Below are 22,047 nucleotides of genomic sequence, written 5' to 3'. Positions count from 1 at the left end.
CTGCTCGCTGTCAAAACCCTCCCCGCCGACTTTTATTCCCTGCTCCCTCCCCTCATTCGCGCTGCGCCTTTTGAGCGCCCAGCATGAGGGCTTTCCACGCCTGTCCCCTCCATCCCCAGGGGTTCCCCGGCGGGGCAGGGACCCTTCCCTGCCTCCCTCCCGCTCTTCCATCCCTCCTTCCCCACTCCGGGAGCGATCCCGGCTCGGAGCGCTCCGGCCTCCGCGCCGCACCGCAGCACACTGCGAAGGGTTATCCGCTGCCTTCCCCAGCCCACTAATTGTGTAATTATGCAGAAATGGCCTGTCTGGTACAATCTATTTCTCATACTCCCCTGTGGTGCTTGTTGCTTACAATGCTCATTATTCCTCTAAGTATTTGCAGACCTTCACCCTCCATCATATTTCCACAAATTGCAGTTCTATTAACAAGGGAACAATTCCTGAAGTCCTTGCAAATACTGTATTCATTTTCTCAACTGCTCGCTCCTTTCTGGCCAGGAGCAGACGGAGCTCTGCCTGCAGGCTGGCTCAGGTCAGGGAAGGTGCCTTTGCACTGCAGCCCGCGGCTGCCCTGCGCCCCTCCCCAGGCTCGGGGGGCTCTGGGGACCCCTGGGGAGGAGCAGAGGGCAGGGGGCTGCCCCACACCGGGTGCCCGGGGTCACACACCTCGCCCTGTGCGCTGCTCAGCCCATCCCGCGAGGAGCCAGGCAGGCTGTGTGCTCATCCCGATCGCTGCCGGGTGCCAGGCTCAGCGCTGAGCAATCTCACCAGAGCCTGTGCTCCGGGCTCAGCGTCCTGCCACAGGCATCCATGGGTCTGACATGAGCAGCCCCCTCCGGAGAGAAGGAGCCGGGGGTGCCCCCACCATCCCCTGCCTGCTGTGGGCAGCGACAGTCACAGAACTACGGAGCCACGGAATAGCCAGGGCTGGAAGGGACCCACAAGGATCAATAAATCCAACTCCTGGCCCTGCACAGGACTCCTCAACAATCCCACCCTGTGCCTGGGAGTGCTGTCTGGCAGCCTCGGGGCTCTGAGCCTGTTCAGTGCCAGGCCACCCTCTGGGGAAGAACCTCTCCCTGATATCCAACACAAAACTCTCCTGACACAGCTCCAGCCTTGGCTTCTGTCACTGGTCACCAGAAAAAGGAGATCAGTGTTTGTCTCTCCTCTTCCCCTCACAAGGAAATTGTGGGCTGCAGGGAGGTGTCCCCTCAGCCTCCTCCCTCCCAGCCTGGACAGATCAAGCCTCCTCAGCTGCCTCTCAAACAGCTCCAAACCCTTCACCATCCTCACCACCCTCCTCTGGACACTCTCTAATTTAATATCTTCCTTACATTGCAGTGACCATGGTCAACACCAGACCTCCCCAGTGGACTTTGTGAGCCACAGAAAGTCAAATGAGCCACAAACTGGACATTGTGCTGCCCAGATGATTCAAGGTGGCACAGCTGACATGAGCCACTGCTGAGTGGGGACATGGCTTTTGGGACAGCCTGGGGAGGTTCTGGACCCACCACAAAGGCCCCTGGAGTGGAGGCTCCTCTAGGGCTGTGCATGGCTGTGGAAGGCCAGGCCAGCCTGGTGTGAGTCAGCAGTGGGCTGGAGGGAGCTTTGCCCAAGGCACACGTCAGATCTCCCTGGCCTGAGAAGTGGGATTTCAGGGAATTTCCCTCTCTGCAGACAGGAGCAATTAGAGGGACACCAGGGCAGCCACCATATGACTTCTTAAAAATACAGAGCCTTGCTTTGTGTCAGTACCACCACGGGAAGGAGGGAGAGCCCCAGACCCAGCAGCTGTTTTCTGGATGAGACTAGAAACAGCACTACTGAGCAGCAGCACTTTGTGCCAGCATGTCCCAAAACACCTCATCCCTCAAAAAAAACTGTGAGATCCCCAAAGGCCTGCAAGGATACATTGGAGTTTACTGCAAAGCTGGAGGCTATGGGCAGCCTGACTAATGGGGATATCCAGAGGAAGCTTATGTCAGACCTAATTTCCATTTTGTATTTCCAGTGCAGCTTTTGGCTGGTTTGATTTGGGCCACAGACCGGGTGCAATAAGAACTGATACAACTGTTGAACATGGTAATAGACCAAATGTGTTGTTTAGCTTCACATGGGTTTATCTCTGGTGTGGTATTCCACAAGGGAATTTAAATGTCCCCATAAAATTTAATTCTAACCATCTTTCTCTAGATATTTCTGAAGGGGGTTCTCCCACGAGAGGCCTGGTGCTCTCTGCTTTCATTAAGTCTAGACATTTCATAAAGTAGTCTCTTCTTTTAGTATTCTGTCTTCTTCATTGGAAGCCAAGAGTTGATAAGATTTTAGAAAAAGGGAAGAGGAGAATACACCCAAAAACACCCGACTTTGACACCATTTGGTCAGCTCAGCTGTAGATCTCAGCAGAGAGTTAATGGAGGAGAATGAATATGCTGCTCAGTCAGACAGGACTCCTTCATCCTCCTTTAATGACAGAACAGCTGCTTTTGTAACTACCCCCTGCAGATATTAAAGCTGAGAAAAATCCTCCTCATAGCAAACCACAAAAAGAAAGGAGATTTCTTCTGGAATGCTGTGTCAAGTAACTTCTTAGGACTCATCTGAAGGCAGACACATCTTGGGGTCCTCAGGCCAGGAGATCATTCACCTGGACAAATTACGCAGTGCAAACAAATCCACCGAAGAGCTAGATATCCCTTCCTGTTTGTAAAATTTTTCTGAGCTGATCTTACCAGCTAAAGATTACAAACACATTTATAAACATCTGCTGGATAGTTTACAGCAGGAAAGGTCAGGCTGTGACGCAGGTCATGCCTCATGGTCTGCCTCTGTCCACACGGCAGCCCCAGATGTGACGGCCACGGTCACGCACGGCTGGCCTGGCTCTGACCAGCACAGGTGAGGGCACGGGTGAGGAGAGAGAACCCTGAGCACTCACACTGTGTCTGCTTCTGCACTCCCACCAGGACACTGGAGCTGCCTCCCTGCAGCGTTTTTGTACAGATATAAACTTGCACTGTGGAATGGAGCACTTTGGCACCCCTCCTGCTCCAGCTGCCCGTGCGCTGGGCAAGGCGAGGTCGCAAGTCCCAGCAGTTCCCTAACCAACGAACAGCCCCGTTAATGACGGCCTACAGACCTGGCAGAGGCAAAATGTGAACATGTAGGAGGCACCAAAAAGCCTGGCCAACCTTGCTCAGCCCTTGCTGACAAGCTGGCTTTGATAGCACTGACGAAGAATAAGCTGGTTGATTTGTCTGTCCCATCTCCAGTGGCCTCAGTCAGCCCCAAAGGAAGTTTGGTGGTGCAGCCCTTTGCAGGGCACCTCCTTGAGCATAAATAAAACTGGAGGAAGCAGGAGGGAATCCTAGGAAGAGCACGAGGGTCTCAAGCGAAAGCTTATGATGCACTAAACATATGATTCAAGTGCTCATGTAGTGGAAAAGTGTTGCAAAAGGTCTAGTGATGAAATAGACTGGCACACCAGGGATTCAGAGGGTACAGGGTAGTGTTTGCACCTTTCTATGGTGTTAAATACTCACTATCCTGATGAAAGAGGCTCTGCTTCATCTATTTCCATTAACTCAGGTGAGTGTACACAGAAATCAGTACTTTCCTCCATAAAGCACAAAAGCACAAATGGCAGAATTTCTGGCAAAATGACAGGCTTGATCCCATACCTTTCTCCATTTGCTGGGAGAAAATTCTTTGCTGTCCCCTTTCCACCATTCCCAGTCAGAGTCTCTGTTTCAGGGCTCTGTCTGCAATTCTTTGGTCTAACAGAGTGGAGTGGTTTTTCTGCCTCTTGTGCCATAACAAAACAGTAACGACCTTCTCTGGCCACCATTCAACCCTGAACAATTTGGTCCATGAGCAGTGGAGGTGCTTGTCCCATCTACCTCTGTTTAGAGCATGGCCAAGATGTTTTGCTTCTCTTCTTGGCTAAGGCACAAAACCTGGAGTGATGCCACCACCCAGCCCTGTCCTCTGAGCTCACCAAAGGTACACTGGCAGTTTTAAAGGCAAATTCAGTGCCTTTAAAGGCAAATAACCCAAGGGCCCATCCTGCTCTGAGACATCACACGTGACACAGAGAAACACAGACTGCCATGTGTCCCCTCAGTGTCTCAGTCCACGAGCTAAATTCCCACAGCTCAGAGGCACAGGGTGACAGGACACCTGTCACAGAGTGACCGCTCAGAGCAGTCTCTGTCCCTCTTGGCCCTTTCAGTCTAATGGAAAAGGGCAGAGAGATGGAGGCAGACAGACCATTCGCTGCTCCCTGCCCTCCCATTCACCTCCCAGCCCTTTGGTGTTCCTCCAATCCCCCTCCCTCCAATCCCTTCCTGCCTCTCATGTCCTTGTCCCAGCGCCTGGGACAGAGTGGCCAGGCCACTGAGCACAGACCTCAGAGCCCCCTCACAACACTGCTACACCCAGGACTTCCTGACTGAATTCTCATGGGATGCCTCGTGGAGCAGTCACTCCCCACCTCGAGTCAACAGCCAATGCCACAAAAAGCATCAGACACAGCCTGGCAGCTGGGAACCAGTGGGGAAGCCAAAGGATGATGGGTGTCCTCAGGAGACACGAGCTCTGAGTCATCCCAGACAGCCAGGGGGATGCAAAGACCCACTGGACACACCAAAGGGCAGGTGAACCCCCTTCAGACTCACACCATCCTCCAGACACCCCGAAGGGCAGGTGAACACACTGCAGGCTCACACCATCCTCCAGACACCCCAAAGGGCAGGTGAACACACTGCAGGCTCACACCATCCTCCAGACACACTGAAGGGCAGGTGAACACCCTGCAGGCTCACACCATCCTCCAGACACACCAAAGGGCAGGTGAACACACTGCAGGCTCACACCATCCTCCAGACACTGAAGGGCAGGTGAACCCCCTTCAGACTCACACCATCCTCCAGACACACCTGTCCCTTCCTGTAGGAAGGGGTGAGGACACACAACCTGCTTGGATGGCACAGCGAAGTGCCCAGCCACGGTCTCTGTGACACAAAGAGGGTCAGAGGCAGGGTTCTCTGCTTGTGACACATTGCAGGCAGTGCTTGCCTGGCTTTTTATCAAAGCAATCCATTTCACAGTCCAGGGAAAGGGAAAAAAGGCAACAACAGGAGAAAAATCACAAAGATGACCTTCTCCCACACAAAGGTCAGCAGGTGAAGGCACAAGGAACACAAGCCATCTAGCACTTACAATTCCTGGCTCAGGCAGAATAACTGGAAGGGACAGAAGGAACAACAGGGACTTTTGGGCTGGGAAAAAATAAGGTATTGGGTGGAAGACAGGGGGGAAGAAATTAAAATCATACATTAGCCTAGATGGAAGATTCATGCATTGCACAGATCTGAATTTGCCCACAGCCCAGTTTCAGCATTTTCAAAAGTGGAAGCCAGTTCTCAGTGCCCACACCCAGGCAACTGCTGCCCTTCCACCACTGCTGTGTGTGGCCACTTGCCCCAGTGAAGATCCCATCTCAGGCTGTTCAGGGTAACTGTGAAGGATAAAGGGCTTGGGTTTCAAAGCATCTCTACCTGTTGCCCTTCTCCCACACCCAGAAAGAAAAGCCCTTTGAAAAAAAAAGGGTCATGGATATTTTTTTCACTCTTTATTTCCATGCCCTACCCTTCTGTGGGAACTGGCAGACCCTCACCCATCTAGAAACACCAGCTGCAGCCCCCAGGGTGCTGCTTGTTCATTCCTTTATATGGAGTAAGGTTGGATAGTGCAACATACAGTGGGATTTCTGGGTTGGGATTTTTCTGTACCTCCTAATTGGCATTCTTGCCTTCCTGGACAAAGGCAGTACCAGGTCAGCCTCTTGCTGAGAAGACACGTTTGTCAGTGGCTCACCTCTGCTGAAGACCTGGTAATGACTTCCGCACATTCCCGGGCTCCAAAGGTTAGACATAAATCAGTGACTAAATCCCAGAATGCGTTGTTCCTCTAGCTGCTTGCTGGGGAACTGTCCATGTTTGATTCCTGTTGCAGATAGCCCAGAAAGCCAGAATTCATCAATGAGCAGCTGAGCTGCTCAGGAGTCTACTGGGAAAACATTTCCATAGCTCCACAAATGAAAACCGCTTCTCCCGGGCTCTCATTCTGCTCGCTGCACTTTCTACCCCACATGTCAAGCTGTCACAGTTCTCACTTGCCAGCAGCTGCCTGACCCTGCTTGGGCGGTGGTAGGAGTAAAGGAGAAGAAACGTGGAGCCAAGGGTTTAAAGGAGGAGAAATGTTCTTGGCAGACACGGGCAGAGAACACAAGGCAGGCTAGAGAGCTGTGCACCACACCAAGGTCCCGGCTGTGCTCCCTGGACCATCCCAGAGCAAGCAGTAAATTCGTGCCCTGGAGCAGCTCTGACAGACTGCAGGAACCACAGTCACCAGTGTGGAGTGGCTCAGCTTTACCTGGGCGGGCACTGCCACCCCAGCCGTGGCACCCGCAGCTGTGCCAGCTGACATCCCCTGCCTGGGGACATGTCCCAGGGAGGGAGCAGAGCCCTGCAGCCCTGCTGCCTCCAGCCCTGCAGCCCTGCTGCCCCCAGCCCTGCAGCCCTGATTCCCCCAGCCCTGCAGCCCTGCTTCCCCCAGCCCTGCAGCCCTGCTGCCCCCAGCCCTGCAGCCCTGCTTCCCCCAGCCCTGCAGCCCTGCTTCCCCAGCCCTGCAGCCCTGCTTCCCCAGCCCTGCAGCCCTGCTTCCCCAGCCCTGCAGCCCTGCTTCCCCCAGCCCTGCAGCCCTGCTTCCCCAGCCCTGCAGCCCTGCTTCCCCAGCCCTGCAGCCCTGCTGCCCCAGCCCTGCAGCCCTGCTTCCCCCAGCCCTGCAGCCCTGCTTCCCCAGCCCTGCAGCCCTGCTTCCCCAGCCCTGCAGCCCTGCTTCCCCCAGCCCTGCAGCCCTGCTTCCCCAGCCCTGCGTGCAGAGCTCCCGCTCTGTGCTGTGCGTGTGTCCCAGCCCAGCAGCACGGCGAGGAGCCTCAGCTGGAGCCCAGACACATCTGAGCTCAGTAGCAGCATCTGACGACAGATGTGTGTCTTGCAACATCGCTACTGAAGTGTCTTGTCCTTTCGAAGTAGGAATCGCTTTCCTTCACGTAATAGCGCAGGCAAATATAATCCTATTAACAGGGCTATTAAACTAAACAATACTTGGCACGCCATGACCTACAGAAACAATCTACCGGCACCGGCAGCCTGTAAACAACCCCGTCCCCAAGGCAAAATGGGCATTTCCTCTGCCTGAGTGCCCTCCTGGCCAGCACCCTGCCACCCTGCTGCTGCACCGAGCTCTGCGGAACACCCAGTCCTCACTTGTGTGGGAGGGTGCTGAAGTAAAAAGCTGATGTCTGCATAAAAACTGTCTTTACTGGGACAAGTGGGCCCCTTTCCATCCCACTATCGCAGCCTCTAAATCAAATTTATTCCCTAACCCAATTAGCATTCACTCAAGTTTACACCAAGACAAGGCTTGGATCTTTGTTGGCATCTCTGCAATGGCTCTCATCTCTTGGGTTTGGGGCTCTTCTCCTCCTCCACATATCTGAATTCCCAATCCAGCCATGCCTGAATTGAAAGACTGGGCTCACATCTCTTTTCAGTAGGCCTGTCAATTAAAGTTCTGCCTTCTGCTCTGCTCTCTTGACTGAAGCAGTTCTAGTTCTTGCCCCACTCCTCCACAAATGCACCTGGCCCTCCTCTGCCTTGCTTGCAGCTGTGGCAGAGCATGACCGCATTGCCTTGGGAAGAGGTGGATATTGGGATGCACAGGTACTCCATGTGCAGCCCTGGGCACTGGTTCCTACCCTGAAAACAGCTGTCCTATCCATGGTGCTGCAGCAGCAGAAGGGCAAGGAGAAGAGTTCGGGCTGGGGAGCCATTTGTGGTGGCAGCAAGTCTTTCAGCAGCATGAAATGATGTGTTCACTCCACGGGGCACCAAACCGTGATCAGCAAAGGAGGAACCCATGGGAGACCAAACACAGTGCTGATGACCCAATACTGTCTCCTGATTGCTCCTCAGAGCTCCCCACACAACAGGAACACTGCAGATCTGTGTGCTGTGTAGAGCACTTATCTCTGGCCTCCCAGCCCTGCTGGGCTCCCTGGTGGTTCCACAGAGAGCAGACACTCGTGCCTGTCTAAGCACTGCTGGTTCCCTTCCCCTGCAGTGAGCTCAGAACAAGACCAGAGCCATCACCTCCCTCTGCCTCCCTGCCGGCACTTTATCCCTGCCTTTGCAGCTGCAGGCGAGCCCCGAGTGCTGCTGCCCTGGGTGCACATCCTCTCATCTGCCCTTTCCCCACAGTGCGTCCCTCAGCCCTTGCTGAGCAGCTGTTCCCTCTGGGATGAGACCCGCTGCAGATGAAGCCTTGGCACAGATCATCCACCACACGGCTGAGGGATGGTCTCTCATCACCCCAAGCACTTCTGCCAGTTCCAAGGTGAGGAGCAGAGGTGTTTGTCCAAGTGACATCTGTGGCTCCACTCTGTGTTGGAGCTGGGGTTTCCAAAGAGATGCATCATCCTACCATTCTGCTCTGGAAGATCTGCCCCAGCCCCACCAACATATGGAAATTGGATTCCTCTTGAAGCAGAAGAAAGACAACCCAAACCCCACTGGCCACTTTTCAATACCTTTGTTATTGTATATTGCCTTATAAACCTATGCAAACCAGTAATGGCCACAAACCCAAACCCGTTTCCAATGAACAGTGTGAATCCCAAAAGAGTCCCAGTAAGAAAACCTGGACCTGAGAAAATGCCATATTAAGTGGCACAGTGAAAATTGCTCGTTGTGTCTTGACTCTTGCACAGCCCAGGTACTTCATATTTTCTCCCAGCCAATTTGGCTTCCCTTGTTGTTTCATTTTATGGAGAAGATTTTGATCATTGCTGGTTTATATCTCCCTCATCTTCTTTTATGAGGAAAAGGTATTGGAAATTCCCCCTCACACAAAGGGAAGCAGTGACAAATGGATCTCAAAGGATGAACTGATCAGCTGCTTTCTCAAGGCTTTCATCTGCCCAGAGGCTGAGATAAGGCTGAGATGAGCAGCCCTGCACTAAAACACTCCTCAGGATCTGATAGGATGAAGAACTACAAATCTGCCCCTATCAGAGAGTACAATCAAATTACAGGAATTCACTCAGGTAAACAAATAATCCCAAAATGTGTCCAGATATGCACAGGGTGATTCAATCCAACAATAAATAGACCAGACACAGCTCCAGCCACTTAAACTGACCACAGCACCTTTCACTGTCCCGAATTCCCGGAATAACAGACATTCTGCCTTGTTCAAGCAAACAATATTTATTTTATTCTTACGTAAAATTGTATGGGTTCTGCAGATGTAAACACGGGTAAACACTGCCTGCTGTCCCCAGTGCTGCAGTGCACAGCAGAGTCTCAGGGAGAGGAGGGCCACAGGGTCTGGAGTCACCTCCCAGTCCTGCCAGACCTTCCCAAACACCTTTGCTGTGGCCAAGCATCCTGGGTTTTAAACTCCATCAGACCGAGCACCCACTAAAGCCAGTGTCACTTCAGCACATGTCAACACAGCCCAGTTTTCAAAGGTGTTGAGCTACAGTAGCTGTGACCAGCATTCCCAGCCTTCAGCAGCCAGGCCACTTCAATTTACGTAGATAAATATTTTAAAATATTGACAACAAACATTCTGTGTTTAGGCACCAGGAAAGAGAACAAGAGAGTTTTCCAAGCTGAAAGGCTGAGTTAGGCTCTTGGTGACAGCAAACAGGGGACAGAAAGAAGCACAGAACCTTACAAAACCAAGACAGCAAGTGCATGTGCTGGCTTCAAGAGGCTGATTTATTTGTCTTTTAGCAAAAGCATTCAGAAACTCACATCTTTGCCTCCTCACAGATGGTGCTAAGGCAGATTGTCCTGCTGGAACCATTACTGACAGTATCACTGAATCATCTCCATTAATCCCTATGAGGAGGCAGAGGTAATTCTGGAAGGCTGGCGCAGGGCAGAGCCCAGTGGGACTTGTTTTGTACTTTATAATCACTTTTGGAAAGTTGAGTTCCTGCTTTGAGCCTACAAAGCCAAAGATCAGCTCTCACCAAGGTTAGGAACAAACTCTACCCAGGTTTCTGCCAGGAAGATTCGTTGCAACTCAGTTTCACCTTTCAACCAGCATTCTGAGAATTCACTGGGGATGAGGATCTAAGCTCAATCTTTCCACAAGCTCATCACCCCCAGGAGCAGGGAAAAACCATGAGAAAAAGTGCTACTTGCCAGTCACACCACAATTCTTTGCTGCAACAGCAACTGGAGGATGCAAAAAGAACAAGACTGAAGAACCAGTCACCAGGGGAGGTTATGAAATAAAGACCAATAAAGAGTACATCTAATTGCCCCCCAGTGCAGGCCAACCCCACAGGAGAGTGAGTCTTCCAAAGCATCCTCCTGGAGGTTATGCACTTACACACTTGTTCTCTGAGTATGAACTTGGGCAAAGGGTGGGAAACACACTTCAGTCTATGACATGAGTCCCAGGTAAGAAGGGAGAGCCTTTCTGTCCCCTCTCACCACCCTCTGTGAAGCCAAGGGCTGCAGAGCCCCTGCATTGCTCAGCACTGGCAGGCAAAGGGCAGAGGAATGTTTGAACAGCTGATTTTTGAGTGGCACCGGGAATTTGCCAGTTCCTCCCTTTGCCCTGCAGGGTTTGCAGTTCTCTGAAAGCCCTGGGAATGAAGGAATCTATGATGCTCAGAAGTCTTAAGGATTTTGTCTCCTCTGAAGCACTTTATTATAAAAGTTACTTCATTACCCAAAAAAGTGAAACCTCCTAATGAATCTCAGATCCTTCAACTCATTGCAAAGTTCCCCCTCATCAAATGCTGTGTTATGACAATGGGTAAACCAATTGCCAGGGGTAATATTAATAATATATTCTGGAAGAGGACACAGCAGAGTAGGTAAGATTTTGAGAACTGCATCCACTGGGAGCACAATTGTCAAGTCTTTTATCTACCTGAGGTCTGTTCACACACCAGTTCATCACCTGTGCAGGTCTCAGAGCTGCACACACCCCAAAGCATCACAGGAACAAGTGATGGACTCTCCTGGACTTCTTCTGACTACAGCCAAGATGACTCCAGAACCTGGACTTAAGGAAAAGCTTTAAATCAGTCAGTCACTGGGCTGGAGATACACCTGCTGGAAAGAGCTTGGAGAAACAGCAATAATTTCTGGGGAGAGCTGTATTATTACCAGGTTTATTCTGGGAATATCTAAGAGCTCTGATTTCAAGTGGGGCTGTGCAGATCCAGTGTGTTTACAGCACACACAGATAAGGCAGGTAAAAGAAGGACTTTTAGATTGGAAAATCCTCCCTGTGAGGTTGGGGAGGCCCTGGCACAGGCTGCCCAGAGAAGCTGTGGATGCCCCATCCCTGGAAGTGTCCAAGGCTGGGTTGGATGGGGCTGGGAGCAGCCTGGGACAGTGGAAGGTGTCCCTGCCCATGGCAGGGTGTGGAATGAGATGAGCTCCAAAGCCCATTGCAATCCAAACCCCTCTGGGACTCTGTGAAGAGCTCAGCTGTGTCCTGGAGGGCAGGAAGGGAAGCAGGGGGTGCTGGCCTGACAGTGAGAGGGCTCTGCAGACCTGCTGGGAGCTGTGTCCACATCCCACACTCAGAGCACACAGGGCACCGGGTGGTGAAGGCAGACAGAGTCCAAGGGCAGTCAAAGGAAGAATTAGAAAATGTGGCTGAGAGGGGCTAAGTTTAGCACAGGACAGAAGAACAATCTGTTTTCAATCCTCATCAGCTACAGACCCAACATGGGACTTTTTGCAAATCATCTCAAGCTTGACTTATGGTGCTGCCAGCACCTTCTCTCTGTAGGGCAGCCCACAAACACCAAAAAGAAGCCCAACCACCACAGAGAAGGAATTACTAACAAACAGGAGAGCCACTCTGAGAGCAGCCAGCCACTCAAACTCTGATTAACACGCAGCAGCAGCGCTGGATGGATGCTCACACCAGGAGCCCCAGGACGTTTTCAGCCTCAGCTCAATGCCAAAAGCACATTACCCAGGCAACTGGGGTATGACCAAAGCCTTTCTCTAGCAGAAATTCATGTTCCCCAGCTAAATATGGGTTGAGCTGGCAATGCTGGCTGCAGTGGTTCTGCAGGCTGGTTTCTCTAGAGCCTGACAGGACCTGGGTGCCTGTTCCAAACGCTCTTGTTCGTGTTGTGAGCTGCAGGTGTGACTGTCACAGGTCTGGGGTACGTAGGGGTGGGTTGGTTGTCTAAGGGTTGCTTGAAATTGCTTCCCTGCACCCGTGTCACTTCCCCAGGCACACGGAGGGGAGGGAGTGTGAGTGACACGGGGTGAGGAGTGGCTGCAGGCAGTTTGGTGAGCAGACCTCTCCCAGAACCCTCCCTCCATCTCTCTCTCAGCTGTTTCAATAACTGAGAGTGAAACCCCAGCCCACCAAAGCAGGGCGCAGCTGAAGTGGCAGAGGAATTGCTGAACACCACAAAGGGCCCAAGGGATTTGCACAGACACAAGGTGGGCAGGCTGCACGGCCCAGACAGGAACATGGGTTACACGCAGTGAACAGATCCTGAGAACAGCCCCTTTCTGAGGACCTTCCTTGTGCCAGTGAGGACTTCCTACAGCCACAAGGTCCCATCTGTCCTCCCATCGGGTTTGGAAACTCCCACTCAGTTCGGCAGACAACCAGGAGAGCATTCCCTCCCCTTCTGCAGGGAATTATAACACAGCTGTCCTCTCTCACCTGGGCTGCCAAACCCTCCTGCTCCTGTGTCTTCTCCAGCCAGATGACCTTCACTCAATGCAGAGTACAAGGCCAGGCCCAAGTTCACTCAGACTTGTCTCATTTTCCTTTCCAGTATTTGCATGGCCAAATCCTCTGAAACACTTTGCACAGCCAGAGCTGAGCCACCCCAAACCCTCAGTGCATGCTGACCCTCTAGGCTTGAGAGCAAAGCTGTGTCTGGGGCTTGTGAAACCTGTTCTGCACCAGGCGAGGTGAGAGATGGAGAGCTGACACAGGGCTCTGTCTTAAGCTCAATAAGAAAACCCCAACAGTAAATCCCTTAATTAAACAGCTGCTTTAATAACATAGAATTAAAGAGAAATATTGATAGTGAGTAAATCTGACATCCCTTCAGGTGTTGGAAGCCCTGCATTTTTGCATCATCCAACAGAGCCCAGGTGGATGTTCCTACAAGGCTGCACAGATCCTGTCCCTGGAGGAAAACTCCTTTTTACTCATCTGAGCTACATTTTCTCACAAGAAAACCACTCACCACGAGTATTGCCAAACAGAAGGGATGTTCACTGCCACACAGGCAGTGTGATCACAGTTGAGCACATGGGAGCTGCCCAGGGGCTCCTGCGGTACCAGGAGCTGCCTGTGCCTGTCCTGCAGCCATGGGATGTGTGAGGTACAGCCCAGCCTGGGGCCATGCTGGCCACCCCACACAGCCCAGCCTGGGGCCGTGCTGGCCACCCCACACAGCCCAGCCTGGGGCCGTGCTGGCCACCCCACACAGCCCAGCCTGGGGCCGTGCTGGCCACCCCACACAGCCCAGCCTGGGGCCGTGCTGGCCACCCCACACAGCCCAGCACGGGGCCGTGCTGGCCACCCCACACAGCCCAGCCTGGGGCCGTGCTGGCCACCCCACACTGCCCAGCACGGGGCCGTGCTGGCCACCCCACATAGCCCAGCCTGGGGCCGTGCTGGCCACCCCACACAGCCCAGCACGGGGCCGTGCTGGCCACCCCACATAGCCCAGCCTGGGGCCGTGCTGGCCACCACACACTGCCCAGCCTGGGGCCGTGCTGGCCACCCCACACAGCCCAGCCTGGGTCACTCTGTCATGGATCACTGGCTCTCCACGCACCGTGGCTCCCGATCAGGATCACTGCATTCACCCCCTGATCCACATGTGGTTTTCCTGTCCAAAGGAATGATAAGTTACAGATTATGTTAATAACATACAGGTTTCCCAAGCTCTAAGGACAAGGCGCAGCAGAGCATACATGCCACATTCAAAATCACTGATTCCTCTGAGACAATGCCTTGTGCAGTGCTCACAAAACCCAAACATAGCCAGCCGTGTGCAGCTGGGTTCGGGACCTTTCTGAGCTCATTTTATGAGGACCGTGCTGCAATTTACACGTTCTTTTGGAATTTCGTTTGTCTTTGGTTGAGTTTTCCATCTGCCTAAACATGCCCAGCGGGATGTGAGGATGCCCACACAATCCTTGCAGCGTTACACCTGAGTGACAATCCCCAGGGTCTGCTCAGACACCTCCCATCCTGCTCCCACTTGGCTGGCAGTGGACGATGGACCATTGCCTCTGTTCCAGGTTTGTGTGGGCAGGGGTGACCAGGGGCAAGAGCTCAGAGCACCAAGCCCTGCTCCAGTCCAGTGGGCATCGCTCCTCCAGCTCCCCCTGGCACAGCCCAGCCCTGCAGAGCTCAGCTGGATCATTCCAGCTGCATGAACAAGGGCATCTGGATTAATATCGAGAAGAAATCCTTCCCTGTGAGGGTGAAGAGGTTCTGGCACAGGTTGGCCAGAAGAGCTGTGGCTACCCCATCCCTGGAAATGTTCAGGGCCAGTCGGGACCAGTGGAAGGTTTCTCTGCCCATGGCAGGGGGATTGCAATGAGATGAGCTTTAAGGTCCCTCCCAGCCCAACCAGCCTGTGATTATATGACTCCATGATTCTATGGTTCTATCTCTCTTCCACTGTCCAAAGCAGACATCCTTTCTGAGGGTATTTGCTTTACTCAACAGTGCTGTTTCAGTGAGAAAGAAGGATGCATGGAGTCACATACCCAGGTTTTGATTTCATTTGTCCAGGCCTAGCAGTGACAAGAGCAGTGTCACAGTCCAGGATGCCCAGAGGAGCTGCTGGGCAGCCTCTCCTCACTGGGAGCTGTCTCCCCAAACCAGGACACCACAGTTGCACCACTCTGGCTCAGAAGTCTTAACAAAGCCTTTTTCTCGTGGAGGAAGCCAATGTCAGCCTCAGACTTGGACTCTTTTGAGTTCTAACAAACCTGGGTCCTAAGAACACGTAAGCTGAGAGGTTTTTCCAGTGGAAGGACAAAAACCAGTTGTATGGGTTGCATACTTGAACGGCTCACAAAGGAGTGACAGCATCAAAGCCCTGCTATGTTTTAACACCAGTACTTGATAAGGAAGAAAAATACCGATTTTTAACTGATCATTCAAATATATCTGAGTCATCCCCTCCTTTGCATAAAAGTCCCTCCTAATCCTGACATCCGGGACAGAGCTCTCTGATTCACCCACATCCCCTCTGCACTCCAGGCTCTCCAAGTGCTGCCATCCCTTTGCTCCAGCCCTGCTGAGGGGGCCAAGCCACCCTTTGTTCACATTTCACCTCCTTGCAAGAATCCACACAGAAGCAAAGCTGAGCTGCTCCACAGCAGAAGGCAGAAATCACCTTGGGTGACCTGGTTTGGGATCAGCCAGTGAGACACAGCTGTTTTCACTTCCTGTGCATCCTGAGGCACACAGGACAGAGATTTCTCTCTGTCACTCTCAGCTGTGGAACACAACCAACGCTCAGTGTGTGGAAGCCTTGGTGATCACCTCAGCCCCTGCACCTTCACACCAGAGTGAGCCATGCAAAGGACACACACAGGCACAAACACATCAGGGACTGGGGCTCAGATCAGCCTCCCTTGAATCAGTGGGACTTCCTAGAACATCTACTTTGTATTGGAGCTGGCCCCTTTGCTTTCATTGACAGAAGGCTGATAGCCCTCTGGTCACACCTTGCCTGGAAAATGTGCAATGGGGAAAGCACAGAGGATTTTCTGCTGCCTTTTTAGGCAACTAAAGCAACTGGAAGCAAGAGGCAGCCGGCAGCGGTGAGCACACGAGCATCTGAGAACCATTTGAACCAAAATCGCAAGCAGAGTCTGTGATGTTATCCCCCTGTTCCAGCCAAACAGAGATTCTAAAGGCTTCTGAGCACAATGAACACGGAGGCACCACAGGCCCCAGACCACACCATCCCAGAGACCACGGGCTTGTAGCACAGTATTAGAGGATGGGGCTTGGCAGACAGACACATTTTGGAGTTGATGTGGTTTCCTTGGTGCCACCAGCAGAAAAAGCAGCAGGTTCAAAACCAGCACAGGGCACTGTGGCTGCTGTAGGTTTGCCATGGAGGCAGCAGCTACAGAAAAAGCCCATCTCCCCCAGGCAGGGTAGCAAAGCAAGCAGGCCTCCCCCACACCCAAGGGTGGCACAATCACAGATTCTGCCATCACACAGTGGGGAAGGTTGCAAGGGACCACAGGGGACCACAGGGTCCAACCTCCCTGCTCCAGCAGGGTTTCAAGCAATGGCCTTCAGGCCAGAAAGCTCCTCAGCTCCAAACCTCTCTGCTGCCTTGGGTGGATGCCCTTGCTGCATCCAGGGATGTGCCGTGGATTCCTGCTGGGACCACCTCTGCTGGAGAAGGGGAATGCCCCCACCTGGGCACGGAGCCCAGGGCTGCAGCCATCCCTCACTCCTTGCCAGACTGAGCTGTTGTGACTGACAGCTGTTGATGCCCAGTCCATCCCTGGGAGCCAGTCCAGCCATGAAAGGCAAGGACCTGCTCACTGGGAGTCACCGTGGGGCAGAGCAGCACCAGCTGCCCCACCAGTGGAGCTGCTCACGAGTGCAAGCTGAAGGCACTGTGTGATTTACACTGACAGACCTCTGCTCAGGCACAGACTCAGGAAACAAGCCAGGTACAGGGGACAAACACCATCAGAGACCATTTCCCCTCTTTGGTTACAACCATTCCAAACAGCTGTACTGTTATGGAGATGCTGAGCCAGCTGAGAGAAGCTTCCAGGCTCTTTGTGGGTACTCAGATACTGTACAGGTAAAGTCTTCATTGCACACAGCCGGGGCACCACATGGATCTGGTGCCATTTAGTGCAGAGCCTTTCCAGAGGTGCACAGGGCCATACAGGGCTGATGTGCTGCTGGAGTCCTGCCCAGGGCTGCCTTACAAGGCCCACCCTGACATGCAGCACCAGCCCAGCTGCCCTCCCCAGCCCCTGGTGCTGCCCTGCACCCCGTGCCCTGTGCCAGGCTCCCTCCCCGTGCAGCCAGCACAGCTGTGTGTGTTTAGCTCACCCAGAGCGGCACTGGGGGTGGAACAGTGACCTTTCCCATGAAACCGAATGGGAAACGAAATTCCCTCTTTCAAAACTTTGTCATGTCTCAACTAGCTGCTCTGCAAGTAATTTTTTACAAAAGGAGGAGGGAGCTGTCAGCTGAGACCTGTCAGTGACCGAGAGCACAAATCACCCCACGCCATGGAGACAAAAGCACTTGGCACAGCGAGCGCCAGCCCCGCTGCCGCCGTGCCAGGCTGCCCGGGCCGGGAGGAGCTGGCAGCCAGCGTGACAGCGCCAGGGGAGGGCTAGGAAATCAAAGAAGGGCCATTTCCACGAAGAGCAACACTCCCGTGCCTCGGAGCAAGCAGGAGCTTGTGCCTGGAAGCGCATGTCCCGTCCAGCCTGCGAGCAGAGCGCGCCTGGGGCTCCCACGCACTCCAGCACAGTCCAAGGGATGGGTGAGCATCAGCGCCTGCCCTGGAGGAGAGGCCTCCCAAAAGCTGCACCTCGGGGAGGTCTGGCTCTTCGCCCCTCTGGCCAAAGCAGTGAGGCTAAAAAAACCTCTTTGTCTCCATCAGCAAGGACCCCCGTGCACAGAATTTGTAACCTTGGAGCAGCAAAGCTGAGTGCTCATAAATGTGAGCAGCACTGTTAGGAGACACTGGAAGACAGAAAAAACCTCTGGCACACAAGATTTAAAAACAAGGGAGAAGAGAATATTACCTGCATAGGAGAGGTCTGTGAGGGGATTTCCCATAACATCATGCTCAGCCTCTTGTTTCAAAAGCATGTGTTGAACAGGGTAAGAAACGTTTCTCTGCAGTGAGATAAATCCATGCTGAGAAAAATCACCACCCACAGCTTCAGCTGAGCTCTGGGCTGCTGCTCGTGGCATGCTGACACTTCCATATCTTGGAGAGATCTGTCACTTCAAAGTCACACTGACACATGAGGAGTGAAAGGCGGGAACAGCCTCACGTTTGCACACTGCAGCTAAATAAAGCAAGTTGCCAGGATACATTTTCTGCTCTCCAAAGACTCTGCTGAACATGGTCCAGGTGTGCAGAGGCATTAGGCACAATCATTAGCACTGTGATGCATCCATTGGTCATTGACACGCTGAGACCTCCCTTTCCTCTGCCAGGTTCCCGCTGGATTTTGTCCCACTACTTCCACCCCAGTCACTTCCACACAGATCAGAGAAACAAGATCCCATCCTAGCCCTCAAATGGCTTAGGACTGGATTTTCCCAATCATCCAATAAAAATACCTCAATGCCTTCCTGTGTGCTTATCCATTATGATGCTTCTGCTGAAGTTTGGGAGTCCGGTACTAGGCTTTTTGAGGTTGGTGGCACAAAATTCTGTTATGGTAAGGAGAGAACTTGCCCTTTTAGCTTAGACTTTTCCCTGTTTTGCACTAAGTACTTGTTTGTAGTTTTTCCCTTTTTTTAATATCCTCTTTTGGGAGAGATTTATGAGCTAAAGGAATTCATACAGCATTAGAGATCCTCTTTAACAGGTGCCTTAAAAAGCCTTTTCAGTGCTGACTGGAGGCACCAGCAAATCCTTCTCCTTCAGGTCAGTAGCTGTAGGGACGAGGTCCTGTTCCTGCAGTGGGCATGGCAGGATGATATCTCATGGCACTGTAACCTGGGGGTTCATGCAATGCCCCATACAGGGCAGTTCTGCATCAGATCTCAGCTCTCCTTGCTACAACAGCATCCTTAAAATCCCAAAACCCACCCTCAGCACCTGAGCTGAGGTGCCAGAGCCCCAAGGTATGGGTCTGCTCTGAAGAAAGCCATGGTTACACATTTAGACTCCTTGGAGGTGTTCCAGACCAGATTGGGAACCTCCAGCAAGGGATTTGGGGAGCAAAGTTTCCAGCTGGTGGCCTGAAAGGGAGATTTGATGAAAACAACACAGGCCTTGGTGCTTGCAAAAACTAAGCAAAGAGATTATCCAAGGCTTGGATAGTTAAATGTGAACAATCTAAAATTTTAAATCTGGAAAAAAATATTTTGAATTATCAAATGGGAAACAAGTTAAACATCTCCTCAAAAGCTTGGCTCTCATCCAGTACACAACTCACTGTGGAAAGTTTCTCCCCCTCCTCCTAGAAGGCTCCTTCCCAGGCCCCTTCTCCACCGAGGACTTTGATTTCTCTTCACACTGTGCAGTCAAGCTCTAAGCTTGCCCCCTTCAGTTCACTCCATTTACTGCCCAGAAACCCGAGAAAAGTGCAGTCACATCCCTTTCTACACATCATGATCTTCCCTCTGTGCCAGGCAATGTACTCCAGAATCTCTTCTGGCACCTCTCCTGTCTTTTCTGCTCGTGCCTTCCCCTTCTAAGGGCCCCCAGAGGTCACCCACAGGGGTGTCTAACAGGGCAGTCCCATTCAGAGCAGCAGCCTGTGGTCCCACCACCCACTTCAGCTCTTCACAGCCTCCCCACATGGTCCCTGTGCTGCAGGGTGGGGATCTGGGGTGTCACCAGCCCGTATGGGTCAGGACATCCTGCGTGATCCCACCCAGCCAGAAACCTGGGCAGGTGCCTTCCTGCCAGCTTTTCCCTCCTGAGCTGGTGTAGGAAGCCAAGGAGTGCTGTTCTCTTCCCTCTGACATCCCACAGGGGAGAACTCCCCAAGTGGATCAGACACCTTTTATGAATAAAAAAATCATTGCTCAGTGGTGAACATCCTCCTCCATTTCTGGGGGTTTGCATGGGCTCCTATTTAACACCTGAACTGGACTAAGGAAAAACAATCAGGAGATTTTCCAGCCTGTCCAGTGGTGTGGTATTTACTGCAGGGTGTGAAGGCAAAGGCTGCGTGTGCCAAACCAGGGTCTGCTGTCAGGGATGAGCTTTCCCCAGAGCTGACACACCCTCATCCATTCTCATCTCCTGGTTCCTGACCCCAGCTCAGCCAAAAACCTGCACCCAGTCCATGGAATTACTCACCAATGCAGAAGGAGCTTACAGAGAGCATTCTGGAGAGGACCAAGGGAGAGCAGAGAGACAGAAGGTGCTGCAGCTGTGCCACCACTGCCCAGCAAAGCCAGTAACAACTCTCTACCTAATGAGGAAACTTTCTTGAGGACCAGTTGCAGTGCCCATGCCAGATGAGACCTTCCCGAAGCAAGCCAGCCTCCACTGGCCCCAGTGCTCATTAACAGTTTCTTCTAGGACAGATTTCTGCGTGACTTTCTTCCCACACCCACCATCCACGGAACACAACAAAGTCAACAGAGCCACTGAAAGAGGGACCTGTGCCCAACCCTACAGAACAGTTTATCACTCTCTCAGCTGCTGGTGGACCCACCGCAGCCCCGTGCAGCCATCTGGGAGGTCTCAGAGTCCCAGAATGGTTTGGATTGGAGGAGACCTTAAAACTCATCCAGTCCCGCCCCCTGTCATGGGCAGGGACACCTCCACTGTCCCAGGATGCTCCAAGCCCCATCCAGCCTGGCCTGGGACCAGGGGCAGCCACAGCTTCTCTGGGCAGCCTGTGCCAGGGCCTCCTCACCCTCACAGGGAAGAATTTCCTCCCAATCTCTAATGCAAAGCAGCCCTCTGTCGTTGTCAAGCCATTCCCCCTTGTCCTGTCACTCCAAGCCCTTGTGAAAGGTTTCTCTCCCAGGAGACCTGCAGACATGGGGAGAGGGATGCTGAGGCCAGGAACAGAGACAATGCCACCAAGATGTTGGATTGGACAGACATATTGATGTGCTGACAACCCTGTCAGCCCAGAAGTGCAACAAACTGAGATTGTCCACTGTGCCACTGCTCAGGACAGCTCCCAGCTGGGTGGTTTGTCTCAGGACTGGCCTCTGCAGAGTCCCCACATGCTCCATTACCCTCTCCAGCCAAGCTGGTGGCTGGGGAATGGGTTTCCAGACCTGCATCCTGACACCTACAAAACAACTCTGTACAAACTACACCTGGCTGCCGAGAGCCTTCGCAGGGCTGCCAGACAGGTAACAGCCCCTCCTCGATCCTGAGGGACCTGCAGTCCCCAGAGCAGACCATCTCCTCCCCCAAGGTGTTTCTGCTTCTTTCTGGTTCCATTCTCAACGGGAGCACCTCTTCTGCAGCTGCATCTTCTGTCCCATTCAGGGAGCGCTTTCCAGAGCCAGGTTTGTGCAGAATGGGGCTGTTTGGTGTCATCTCCCCTGGTGGAACTTCTGCCTGGGACAGTGGGACTGTTCAAATCCACTTGATCTCTTCCACCAGGAAACCTCTGATTATAAAGTACTTTACGCTAATTGCATACAAGCGAGTTATTAAAAAAAAAAATAAAAAAAAAGGCAAAATGTTCTCTATAACACAATCCAGTGTTTTCTACTTTTATAATGTATTTGATGACACCCCCTGGGGAAAACACTCCTGCATGAACAAGTAACGACGCAAGAGGAAAGCATAAGTAGGGCAATCTGAGTATAGATGATAATTACCAGCGCATAAAAATATATCATAAGATACGCTTAAATAACTTCACATGAGGCAGCAGTTCTGGTCTAGCAATTCCTTTGCCATGACATAATTTTTGTGCTCATAGGCCAACTGAGTGTAGCTAAAAATCTCAGGACCTCATGACCAAGGAGTCAATGGGGAAGGGTTTGTGTCTTCTCTGCTGTCACGCTGTCATTCCATGTAATTTGGCCCTGGGAAGCTGGGCTAGTTTTCCCTGTGCTGCTCCTTCCTGGCTAGCCAGGCCTCAGTGGCCCATGCCATACTGAATTCCAGATCACCAGATATTCTCTCTTCACAGCTGACCCCTGCTTTGCCTTGAAATAAGAGCTTGGTCAAGGCCTGCTTGTGTGGGACACAACGTCTTCTTTTGCTCTGAGCAA

The 22,047-nt window shown here is 52.6% G+C and overlaps 1 protein-coding gene across 1 annotated transcript in view; it reads right to left on the bottom strand.

The window, feature by feature from the left end:
• NRG2 (neuregulin 2) overlaps nucleotides 1–18,030 on the bottom strand; it is a 112,546-nt gene extending 94,516 nt beyond the window's left edge. The window contains exon 1 of the mRNA XM_063413670.1: nucleotides 17,913–18,030. Within this exon, the coding sequence (XP_063269740.1) occupies nucleotides 17,913–17,979 (67 nt within the window). The 5' untranslated portion in view covers nucleotides 17,980–18,030. The remainder of the gene's footprint in view (nucleotides 1–17,912) is intronic.
• Nucleotides 18,031–22,047: the final 4,017 nt, after the last annotated feature.

Source organism: Prinia subflava, chromosome 16, assembly GCF_021018805.1.
Source record: "Prinia subflava isolate CZ2003 ecotype Zambia chromosome 16, Cam_Psub_1.2, whole genome shotgun sequence".
Taxonomy (NCBI): Eukaryota; Metazoa; Chordata; class Aves; order Passeriformes; family Cisticolidae; genus Prinia; species Prinia subflava.
Note: the sequence above shows the minus strand (reverse complement) of the source record. Positions and strands in the feature narration are given on the sequence as shown.